The 11,226-nt window shown below is 57.8% G+C and overlaps 3 protein-coding genes across 3 annotated transcripts; 1 reads left to right on the top strand and 2 right to left on the bottom strand.

The window, feature by feature from the left end:
• Window positions 1-1,232: 1,232 nt before the first annotated feature.
• Window positions 1,233-2,399, bottom strand: LOC145947286 (uncharacterized). The gene is made up of 2 exons (XM_083057094.1): window positions 1,897-2,399; window positions 1,233-1,707 (listed from the first exon to the last, which is right to left on the bottom strand). The coding sequence occupies exons 1-2, from the start codon at window positions 2,397-2,399 to the stop codon at window positions 1,233-1,235; spliced, it is 978 nt and encodes a 325-aa protein (XP_082913220.1).
• Window positions 2,400-7,067: 4,668 nt separating this feature from the next.
• On the bottom strand, window positions 7,068-7,936 carry LOC145947285 (uncharacterized). The gene is made up of 2 exons (XM_083057093.1): window positions 7,545-7,936; window positions 7,068-7,437 (listed from the first exon to the last, which is right to left on the bottom strand). Exons 1-2 carry the CDS (start codon window positions 7,934-7,936, stop codon window positions 7,068-7,070), a joined length of 762 nt encoding a protein of 253 aa, XP_082913219.1.
• A 2,561-nt stretch (window positions 7,937-10,497) lies between these two features.
• Window positions 10,498-10,998, top strand: LOC145947284 (uncharacterized). Its single transcript, XM_083057092.1, has one exon. It carries the CDS (start codon window positions 10,498-10,500, stop codon window positions 10,996-10,998), a length of 501 nt encoding a protein of 166 aa, XP_082913218.1.
• The last annotated feature ends 228 nt before the right edge of the window (window positions 10,999-11,226 follow it).

Here is an 11,226-nt window from a genome sequence, read left to right as displayed (position 1 = left end):
CCGGGGCCCCGTACATCAACATAGAATGGACGGTGGCGGCATATAGACAACGAACACTCTCGTCAGGGCCCCCGAGATTGGGCAGCAGCCGACATAACGCCATCGCAGCCCCTTCTACTCTCAGGGAAATTTGACGAAAGTGTTCGCCGAAACTCCATTTTCCATCCAGGTGGAGACCCAGATATTTCATATGGGTCCCCACTTCCACTGAGGTGTCACCTACCAAGATCTGGGCTTTCGGCGGCGCCCCATGAGAGCCGTTGTGCATAAACACAGCCTCAGATTTTTGGGGCGCCACTTTGAGCCTGATCTGTGATATGAGTCGCACGACACGAGCCACCGCCAAATTGGCTCGCGCAGTTGCCTCTTCCCACGAATTTCCCCCGGCCATCACCAGCGTGTCATCTGCATAGCAGATGGCGTGTCAGCCGGGGGGCAGGGCCGTCCGAAGAACGATGTCGTAAGCGAGGTTCCACATTAGGGGCCCTAACACGGATCCCTGTAGAACCCCGCATGTCATCCGACATTGTCGCTCTTCGGCGTTTCCATCCCACCATTGGCCGTAAGGCCAATATCCTATCCCGAAAGTAGTCGCCGAAAATGGTGACCAGGTACGGGGGTACCCTATGGTACATAAGGGCCTCCCCGACCCGGCTCCAGGGCAGGGTGTTGAACGCGTTGGAGATGTCCAGGGACACCGCCAACAACACCCCGCCCCCCTCCGTGACGGTTTCCACGATCGAGTGGACGCGCAAGATTGCGTCGATCGTCGACCGCCCGACGCGGAAGCCGTATTGTTCCTCGTTCAGATTGGGACCCTCCCGGGACAGATGGTAGACGAGGCGGTCAGCTATGATTCTTTCTAAGATCTTGCCCGCCTCGTCCAACAGGCATATTGGCCTATAAGCCGAGGGGGAATCCCTCGGCTTGCCCTGCTTAGGAAGAAGGACGATGTTCGCCTCCTTCCATTCTCGTGGGAATCTGCCCATGCGGAAACACTCGTTGTAGAAGTGCCGCATGGGCTTGGCTAGACCCCGATGGGCTAAAGCCCAGGCCTTACCGTGGACGTCAGGACTGGGAGCCTTCCCGTTCTTGATTTTCCTGACGGCGTCCCGAAGTTCTCCTCCCGTGACCCCCATAATCTCGCCGTCCCACACCCACTCCCGCGCAGGAATGGGGTTTTCCTCTTCCTCTATGCGCGGGAATAAGATGTCGACGACTCGACCTACAAATTAGGGGTCAAGTGACTCCGTTAGCGGGGGCGTCCCTCCCCGGCGTTTGTTGAGAACCATCCGGTAGGGACGTCCCCACGGGTCCCCATCCAGGGAGGAGAGCAGCTCCTTCCAGGCCTGGGCTTTTGACTTCCTTATGAGAACGCGTAAGGCGTCCCGTCTATGACGGTACGCGTCCCACGCGTCCTCGTAGCCCTCGGGGTCCGACTGCGCGAACCGTTTCCTTCTCCTTAGGTTTCTCCTTGCGTGATCGGAGGCTCGCCGGAGCTCGGCGATATCCTCCGACCACCAATAAGCCTTCCTTGGAGACCTGGTCTTTACCTTGGACATGATTGCGTTGCACGCTTTCTCCATCGTTTTCTGCAGCCATGCCCGATGCTCGTCCAGGTCCCCCTTGAGTTCTTCACATTCCGTCATAAGGACGGCCTCAACCGTGGACAGGAACGCGTCTTGGTCTAGCTTACGTAGGGCCCATCTATGAGAGGCATTCTCCCGAAGTCAGCGACGCTCCAACCTCGTGGGTGAGGGCGGTGACGGAGAACCCTATGTACCTGTGGTCTGATAGGGTTTCCGCCTCCGTTAGTACCCTCCACCCGCGAACCAACTTTTGTGCGGGGCGGGTCACCCAGGTAAGGTCCACGATGGACCCGCCCCGCATTCTTACACAAGTGTTCTCGCTCCCCGTGTTACACCCGTAGTTACAGGGGCGAGATCGCATCTTGCCGCCACCTCCAGGAGCTCGTCACCCCGCCAGTCATTTCGTGGGGAACCCCAAACGCCAAACTTGGCGTTGAAGTCCCCCGCTATTATAACAGGGGCGGGGTGACGACTTATAATATGCCTCTCAAGGGCGTGTAGCCTCTCGCAGTAGGTTCTCTTGTCGAGGTTGGGCGAGAGGTACACGCCCACAACTACGATGGGCCCCCACTGGGCCATCACGTATCCCTCCCCCGCCTTTATGAATTCTAGCGGGGGAGACGTTGACGCGTTCCTTCGTGTGATCGCAGCCAGGCCGTCCGTACTTTGTACCCAGTTTGGTTTCTCGGGTACTCGGTACGGCTCGGCTACAATCCCCAAGCCGCAGTCCCTCTCCGCCAAGTTATGTACGAAGAGGTTCTGGGCGTCCCTCGCATGGTTGAGGTTGGCCTGCAATACTTTACAGGCCATCCTGGACCGTCCCCGTGACCTCTGGTTCGGCCGCTATTTCCATAGCGGCGGGGTATTTTTCTCTTAAGTCTTCCCGCAGGCGTTGTTTTTTATTCCCGCCTGCGGGAAGTTTCTCCTCCTCTATCCTCTTTGAGCGCTCCCGCGGAGTTCTCCTCTCTTTGGGCTCTTCTTGACTAGGAGCTTCTGTGGAGGGGTGTCTTCTTCTCCTCCTTTTTATTGGCGGCCGATTCCGCTGCGCCTTTCTTCTTTGGCGCAGGGGCGGCCGCTGTTGAGATAGAGGGGCCCGCCACCACGCGGTTGAGTGGGATCCCTCTCTTGCCTTTATGCACCGGTGTGCACGACTTGCTGCCCGTACGATGGTTCGCGGGCAGTCCTCTGTCGCTGCACACCGGGCATTTCACTACAGCCGCGCATTGAGCGGCTGTGTCCCTCTTGACCGCAGCGGTAGCATCTCCTCTCATTGTTCGAGCACCGCGCGCGTACATGCCCTCCCTCCAGGCATTTGTAGCATTGGAGGGGGTGCGATTCAAGGAGCTCTACGCGCCCAACCAATTTTTATTTGGGCAGTGCCCATGATTTTTTTCGCTGCTTTTAGCGGGCAGCGAACCCGTATTACCCCTATTCCACCTGGGGTCTTTTTGATGTCCCCCAGACGGATCTCTTCCTCCTCGCACTCGCCTACGCAGGCGAACGCTTCCAATACTTCTGGGGCCACGATCGATTCGTCGAGCTCCCGAATACGTATTTCCGCCTCCTTTTGTGGCCGCTGGACGCGGACTCCATCTTTGCCGGCAAGGGCCTGCCTTAGGCTGGCCGCCAACCTGTCGGCCAGTTTGTGGCTGCCCTTGCCTAGCATTTCAAACACGAAAGCCCCGGTAATGGCTCTCCGGATTTTTACCCCGGAGATACCGAGACTCTCCAACTTCACTTTCTGACGCGCCTCCCGAATAGTCTCTTCGTATCTACCCGGGGGCACGTCACGGTGACAGCAGCCATCTGGGGTTCTTTCCTCTGTTTAGATGTCTGCTGTTTTCCCTCCTTTTTTGCGGGGACCTTCTTGGCGGCTGTTGCTGGTGTTGCCGCTGTTGCCGTCTTCGTCCCATTCTCCGTCGTCTGGGCCTTTTTGGCCCTGCGCGACACAACCTCCGTCCACGCTGTCGCTGACGTTGACGGCTGCTGCTCCGCCTTCAGCGGGACGGCCGTCTTCCCTTACGGCAGCGTGGCTTTGCCCTTTTCTGTTTTGCAGTTTCCGGCCCTTTGCCCTTTCCGCCCCCGCCATTTGCCCTTCCCATTACAGGAGTTCGGGTGGTGGCGGGTCCTGCGGGGGGGTTCAGAGTTGTGACGGGCAGAACTCTTATCTTCTTTTTGGGAACCTCGACGCTCTTTACTAAGGGCTTTGTCGAAGTTCCCTTGGCTGCCTTTTCAGTGACCGGGGACGCCTTGTTGGCAGCCTTTGCTGTTGTGAGAGGCGGAATCGTCTTTGGCTGTTGATGCTGCTGCTGTTGCTGCTGCTGCATCTTGGCCGCCTCTTTTCTTTCTCTGAAGGAGGGGTTAGGGACTCCTAGTCTTTTATCTAGGATTCTTTCCACTATACCCTTTAACTTTGCGATGAAAGATTCTCTCTTTCTTGCTCCTCATCTTCCCTCTTGGTTGTTCCAAGAGGGATGATCCTTTCTGTCCTTCCCTGGACAATGTGGAGGGTTTCGGGTTTCCCCCTTCCTGGAGCCCTGGGTCCAAGTGGAGGGAAACCCTCCTCCTTGTGCACAAATTCCTCCTCTTCCCTGACTATGTCCATTTCATCGTCCTCTATCATTTCTTCCTCCCTGACCGGGGAGGTCTCCCCACCGGTAGGTGGATGTAGGACCTCCTCAGTCGTCCTTTGGGTCGTCGGGGCTTCCCCATCTCCGGATGGAAGCGAGGTTCCGGTGACCCATTTTCTTGTCCTCTTTTCCTTCTTGGCGAATGAACATTCTTCTTCGCCGAGCGGTTTCCTGGGAGGGGTGATTTCTTCCGCTTCCTCTTCCCTTTCCATAAGTTGAAGTGTCTTTTCGGATCTCTTCTTCCTTTCCTCCAGCATTTGCCGCAGTTGTTGGTTCTCGAGACGCAACTGCTGCATCTGCCGGCGTATGTCCTCTAGTTGTTTATTTAGAGGCACTTCTTTTGGGCTCTGTGCCTTAAGGGCCAGTACGGTGGCCGCCGCGCACATGTCCGCGGCGGCTTCCCTGGTCCTTTTGATAAACGAGCCCTTCATGATGCCCGAGCCGACAGCTACCTTGAAAAGGTCAGTCGCCTTCTCGGACACCAGTGCCTCTAGGTTCGAGATCGTGGCGTTCTCGAACTCGTCCTCCTTATCCTGTATTCTGTCCAGGAATTGCTTATACGACCTGGACATCGCTGGTTTAATGAGAGGGTCGAGAATCTCTCCTTCCTTTCTCTCTTCCTCTTCTTCGGCTTCTTTGGTCATCCTCTTCATCTTTTTGTCCCACTTCCTGGTTGTAGTGGGTCGCCCCCGTCCACTCTTAACGGGGTTGGAGGGGAACTCCGTGTCCTGTCCCTCACCCTCGCTCTCAGATATCTCTATGGGCCTCTCGGTTTCGGGGGTGAGGTCCATCTGGATGGTGGTGTCGCTGTCATGGCCCGTCCCATCCATTTCCGCCTTCAATCCCGAGATCCCCCTTCTCTCCGCGCGCATGGTGTCTCGTGCGTCTGCTCTTTCCTGCTTGGTTTGGCGCTTGCGCCTCTCCGAGCTGGTGAGACCTCCTTCACTCGCAGCCCTCTCCGAGCATCCCGATGAGAGGCTGCCTTTGGAGTCGACGCGTGGCAGGCATAACACCGGTATGCGTATATTCCCTTGCGTGCAGCTCGCGCCTGCGTTGTTGGTGCAGGTGCCGTTGCCTCCTTCCGCCCTCTCCTGTGAGCTGCTCGCGCCGCAGGTGTTGCTGCTCTCTTCTGCCCTCGAGGCAGAAGCTGCCCTCCTGCGCGTAACGCCTCCCTTCTTAGAAGTAGTTTTAGTCGTGGTAGTGGTATTCATTTTTTAATAATCCCACGTTCCCCGCGGAGCTCCGCCAGCCGGCGTATCTCCCACCGACCAGGGGATGACCCGAAACATGACCGGCATCATCCCCCAGCCGGGCCCCGGGTATCTCCGGGGAGCTGGCTTAAGTCGCAGGACGGTGGGGAATACGCGCACCCCCGCCACTGGACTCCGAGCACCCTACTCACCATACGGCTTTCAGGGGTCCCCTGCCTCCGACAACAGGGACACTCCGCGGGGCGGCGCCACCCGGGGGGCCCCACGGACGGTTGGGGTTGGATCGCCGCTCCCCGGCCCAGCCTTACCCGCCGTGGCGGCCAGCACGCCCATCGTTGGGGAACGAAGTCCAACGCATGGGCACGCGCCTTTTTCGACCGATCGGTTCGGAAAGGGTAACGGTCCCGACCGGCCGGAAATACCTCTCGCGTCACCGGACCCTGCCTCAGAATATGTCCGAGCGGCCCCGGCGACAGGACGGTGGACCTGGGTCCTTATGGGGCCCGTCCAACCCATGGACACCTCCTACCCGGGACGTCAACTCCCGCGACGGCCCGTCCGGCATGAGTGGTCCTACCGGGACCAAGTCCCGCCGGCATGGCCCGCCGAGTTCATCGCTGACCATCCTGGTCGAAGAAGTCATTTCTGTACAGCAAATGGCGTACTGGAAGCTCTTAGCACCCATCTCTACAGCGAGATGGGTGAGCCCACTCACCACGACAAGGTGGCATCCATCGAGTGGGAGGTAGGAGGGCACCTGGTGATACTCCAGCGCCACTCCCACCCGTCGCCAGGGCAGGGTGTTAAAGGCATTGGATATATCCAAGGATACAGCCAATAACATCCCGCCCTCCTCCATGACGGATTCTGAAATCGAGCGCACTCTCTTGATCGCGTCAATGGTGGAGCGCCCGACCCGAAACCCGTACTAATCGTCATTGAGATTCGAGCCCTCCCGAGTCAAATGCCGGACGAGGCGGTCACACACGATCCTCTCCAACATTTTGCCCGCCTCGTCCAAGAGGCATATCGGCCGGTACGCGGAAGGCTGGTCCCGCGGCTTTCCCTCTTTTGAAAGAAGAACTATATTAGCCTTCTTCCAAACTGGGAGGAACTTTCCCTCCCTTAGGCACGTATTGTACAGGCCCCTTAGTTCCTCGTGCAGCTCCTTATGGGCGAGGCGCCACGTTCTTCCAGGGACGCCGTCAGGACCCGGTGCCTTGGCACTTTTGATCTTTCTGACGACGTCCCTCAGCTCCCCTCTCGTGACGTGCATGTCCTCTTCGTCCCAGTCTGTCTCCCTCTCAGGAATGGGGTTGTTTAGCCCATCTTCCATCGAGGGAAACAAGGTGTGTATCACCTGTTGGACGAAGAGGGGATCCATTGTCTCCGTCATCGGAGACGCCACCTGCTTCAACTTCACAAGCACCATCTTGTAGGGCCGTCCCCTTGTCCAGAGAGGAGAGCAGCTCTCCCCATGACCTCGCCTTGGCTGCACGGATTAGCTTCCGGAGTTCGTCCCTTAGGGACCTGTACTCTGCCCACCTTTCCTCGTGCCCTTCCCTATTTCGGTTCCTGTTGGCCCGCCTTTTTGCTCGGACCAACATTCTCCTTGTCTCCGCTATTTCCTCCGACCATCAATAGGCTCTCCTTGGTGGCCGGAATTTGGACCTGGGCATGGAGGCGTCGCACGCATCCTCCATAGTGCCCAGGATCCAGTTTAGCTTCTCCTCCAATCCCGTTTTCACTGTGTCCTCCTTGACCATGAGGGCACAGTGGATTGACGTCATAAAGGCGTCACCGTCCAATTTCCTGAGGGCCCATCGCTTCTGCTGCAGCTCCTTCTCCTTGCGGCGGACTCTGGTCTCCCTTGGGATGGCAGCGACGGAGAATTCTATGTATTCGTCCGAGAGCGTTTCCCTCTCCGCCGCTACCCTCCAATCCCTTATTAGTCTTTCCGCGAGGGGGTTTGCCCAAGTTAGATCAACTATGAAACCCCCTCGAATCCTGACTCATGTATTTTGCGCTCCTCTATTTACTATGCCGAGTCCAAAGTCCGCCGCCCAGTCCAGGACTATGCTTCCCCTCCAGTCCTGTCGCGAGGATTCCCAGACGCCAGATTTGGCGTTGCAATCACCCGCGACAATTGCTGGACGTGGAGAGAGAGCCTCCTGACTAGTCTGCCCACCTTCCAGAGCCTGCGCACGTATTCTTCGCGCTGCAGGCTGGGTGGAATGTAGACAAACACCACCACGATGGGCCCCCAGAGTACCGCCACGAATCCCCTTCCCTTGGTGTGTGGTTCCATGGGTGGGGAGTTCGTGGCGTTTCTCCAATGGATGGCCGCCTGGCCGTCCAAGCTAACGGCCCATCTGGGGCCCTCTCGAGCTTTGTACGGCTCCGAGAGGATCCCCAGTCCGCAGTTCTCCTGTGCCATCATCTGCAACAGGAGATCCTGCGCCCTTCCCGAGTGATTAAGGTTGACCTGCATAACTTTATAGGTCATCCTCTTCCACTTCGTTGTCTGCCTCTCGTTCCGCCTCCATTTCGGAGACGGAATTCCTGTCGTCTATATCCTCCCGTAATCGGCGTCTCTTGCTCCCGCCTGCTGACGAGTTGTCCTCCCTACTCGCCTTCCTTCTCTCTGTGGGGAGAGGGGTTGAGGCTCTGCTGTTCGAGGGGGTTGGTCTCCTCGCTTCTTCCCTCGCTGTCTCTAGGGGGGTGGGCTGGGTCCTCCTACCTAATTGGTTTAGGGCCAGCCCCCTCGTCCCCTTCTGCACTGATGTGCAGGGTTCCCCGCCGGAGTGGTAGTTTGCAGGGAGATTTTTGTCCCGGCAGACCGGGCACTGGACCTTCTCCCTTCAGTTTTTCGCCTCGTGTACGTCGGAGCCGCAACGATAGCATTGTCGGCTCCTATCCACCGTGTTCGGGCACCTCTGCCGGACGTGGCCTCACTCCAGGCACTTGAAGCACTGGAGGGGTCCGTTTTCCAGCAGTTGTGCCCCGACTAGAGCCCTACCTATTTGTATTTTTTCTGCGGCGACTATTTTGTTGGCCGCAGAAAGAGGGCACCTAACCCATGCTGTGCTGACTCCATTGGGGGACATACTTACGGCCCCCACTTTCACCTCCTCAGTTTCACACCCCCTGGTTTGTGCCACGGCAGTGGCTATCTCCAGGGGGTGATCGACTCCTCCAATCCTCTGAGGCGGAGCTCCGCCATCTTCGTTGGCCTGTCAACCCTCACGTCTTTCCTTCCAGCGAAGGCTCTCTTGAGGTTGACGGCCAGCTTGTCCGCCAATGCGCTACTGTCCTTGCCGGGGACCTCAAATATGAGGGCCCCGGTAACGGCTCTCTTCACCTTTACCCCAGAGGTAATACCCAGGGCGCTGATGTTTACTTTCATGCGGACCTCTCGCATTGTCTCTTCATAGTGACCAGGAGGGCACGTGACGGTTACTACCGCCGTTTTGGGTTCCCTCCTGGTCTTTGTCTCCGTGTTAGCTTTTGGAGGAACCTGTTCCTTCCCTGCATTCTTGGCAGCCGGAGTGGTGTTTTGGGCTACCTGCTTTTCCGTCCTGGCCGTTTTCCTGCTTACAACTGTGGCCCACGATTCCTGTTGGTCCTCCTGCGGCTTAGTCTTTGCAGCCTGCGGCTGCTGTTTCGCCTTGGGGGCCAGCTATTGCTGCTGCTTTGTATTTGCAGTTACTTCCTTCCCCTTCTCTTTCTTCTTAGAGGCCTTGGCGGTCGCGCTTTTCCCCGGGTTTGCCGGGGGGTTTAGCGTGGTCGCCGCTTTGCCCTTGCCTCCTTTCTTCGCCTTACTGTTGTCCCCCTTCCTCTTCGTTGGGGGACATCCTTGGCGCTAGGTTGCGGTACGGTGAGGGCATGGCAGAGGCGCTCGAGCACTACAGGACATCACGTAATGCTCTGAGCGCCGCCATCAGAAAGTCAAAGGCGAGGTCTTGGGACGAGCAACACCAGGACCTCAATGCAGACCCTTGGGGGCGTCCATACAAAGCAGTGATGAAGAAGCTGCGAAGATGGACGCCGCCTGTGACGGAGGCACTGGACACAGATGTGTTAGATAACATATTGTCGACCCTCTTCCCACAGTGCGATAGGTCCCGAGTTATATATAAGGGAACCCGTCGCGTGGGAGGAGAAGTATGATGTGTCCAGTGTCGAGTTGGCCGGGATTGCCAAGAGGCTCAGAGCCCGGGGTAACAAAGCTCCGGGGCCAGACGGCATTCCCGGGAGGGTCTGGCTATATCCCTTGACGCACCTGTCGGAGCCGATCAAGCGGCTGTATACGGACTGCTTAAAAGCAGGGGAGTTCCCCCCAGTCAGGGGTAAGGCCAATCTGGTTCTTATCCCCAAAGGGGGCAGAACGGACGGAGCGCCTTCCGCGTACAGGCCCATCTGCCTGCTCGATGAGGTCGGTAAACTTTTTGAGTGAATTATTGCCGACCGACTCGTCAGGCAGATGAGGGAAGTGGGGCCGAACCTCCACGAGGAGCAGTTCGGATTCCGCGAGAACAGGTCAACAACGGACGCGATTTTACGCGTCCGCCACCTCGTGGAGTCCGAAACTAGCGAGGGCAGGGTGGTGATAGCCATCGCGTTGGATATCACCAACGCGTTTAACACCCTGCCCTGGGGAAAGGTGAGGGACGCCCTCATAGATCATGGCGCCCCTCCATACCTCGTGGATGTCTTAAAGGCCTACCTCCGAGACAGAAGCCTGGAGTACCGGGATAAAACCGGTACTCAACACGGAAGGGCGGTATCGTGTGGTGTCCCACAGGGGTCAGTTTTGGGCCCACTGCTGTGGAACATCACATACGACAGTGTGCTCCGTTCTGCCCTCCCCCCGGCTGTAGTGTCGTTTGCTATGCAGACGATCAAAATGGTCGCCAAAACGCCAAGTTCCGTCCAGCCAGAGTCCTAAGTATTTAATACTCTGCCCCAGCTGGACGGGGATGCCGTCCACGATAACATGGGCCCCTCTGCTATGCAGACAACACTATAGTCCTGGCCGGGGGGAATGACTGGGGGGACGCGAAGAGAATGGCGGACCTGGCGGTGGCCGGTGTGGTGCGATCCATTAAGGGCCTGGGCCTTAAGGTGGCTCCCCATAAAACCGAGGCCATTTATTTTCATAATGGTTCTCGGGGGAAGCCACCAGGGGCCCATGTTATCGTGGACGGCATCCCCGTCCAGCTCGGGCAGAGTATTAAATACTTAGGACTCTGGCTGGACGGAACTTGGCGTTTTGGCGACCATTTTGATCGTCTGGCAGTAAAAGCCAATGGGGTAGCGGCGGCACTTAGCCGCTTGCTGCCCAACCTTGGCGGGCCAGACGATCGGGTACGGAAGCTGTATGCGAACGTGGTAAACTCGGTGACCCTTTACGGGTCACCAGTGTGGGCGGACGAGGCAATGACCACGCGACGTATTAAAGACGTCCTCCGCCAAATCCAGCGGAGAGTGGCCATTCGCGTCGTCCGCGGATACTGCACAGTTTCGCATGCAGCTGCCTCGGCCCTGGCGGGATTGCCTCCCATGTAGCTCCAGGCGTGCACCCACAAAAGGGTGTACGAAAGAATTAAGGAGCTCCGTGGGATGAACTTCAGTGTAACTGAGAGGGTCCGAGGCGTCGTCAGAACGCAAGCTCGACGACGCATGATCGAGGAATGGGGGGACTACCTAGAAAATGTCCCCCCAACAAACTCGGGAAGAAGAGTCGTCGGGGCCGTGAGACCGGTGCTAGACGAGTGGGTGGATAGGTCTCACGGC

The sequence above is a fragment of the Prenolepis imparis genome, unplaced genomic scaffold (assembly GCF_030444845.1).
Source record: "Prenolepis imparis isolate NDT839.2.m4 unplaced genomic scaffold, iyPreImpa1.0 SCAF_60, whole genome shotgun sequence".
In the NCBI taxonomy this organism is placed as follows: domain Eukaryota; kingdom Metazoa; phylum Arthropoda; class Insecta; order Hymenoptera; family Formicidae; genus Prenolepis; species Prenolepis imparis.
Note: the sequence above shows the minus strand (reverse complement) of the source record. Positions and strands in the feature narration are given on the sequence as shown.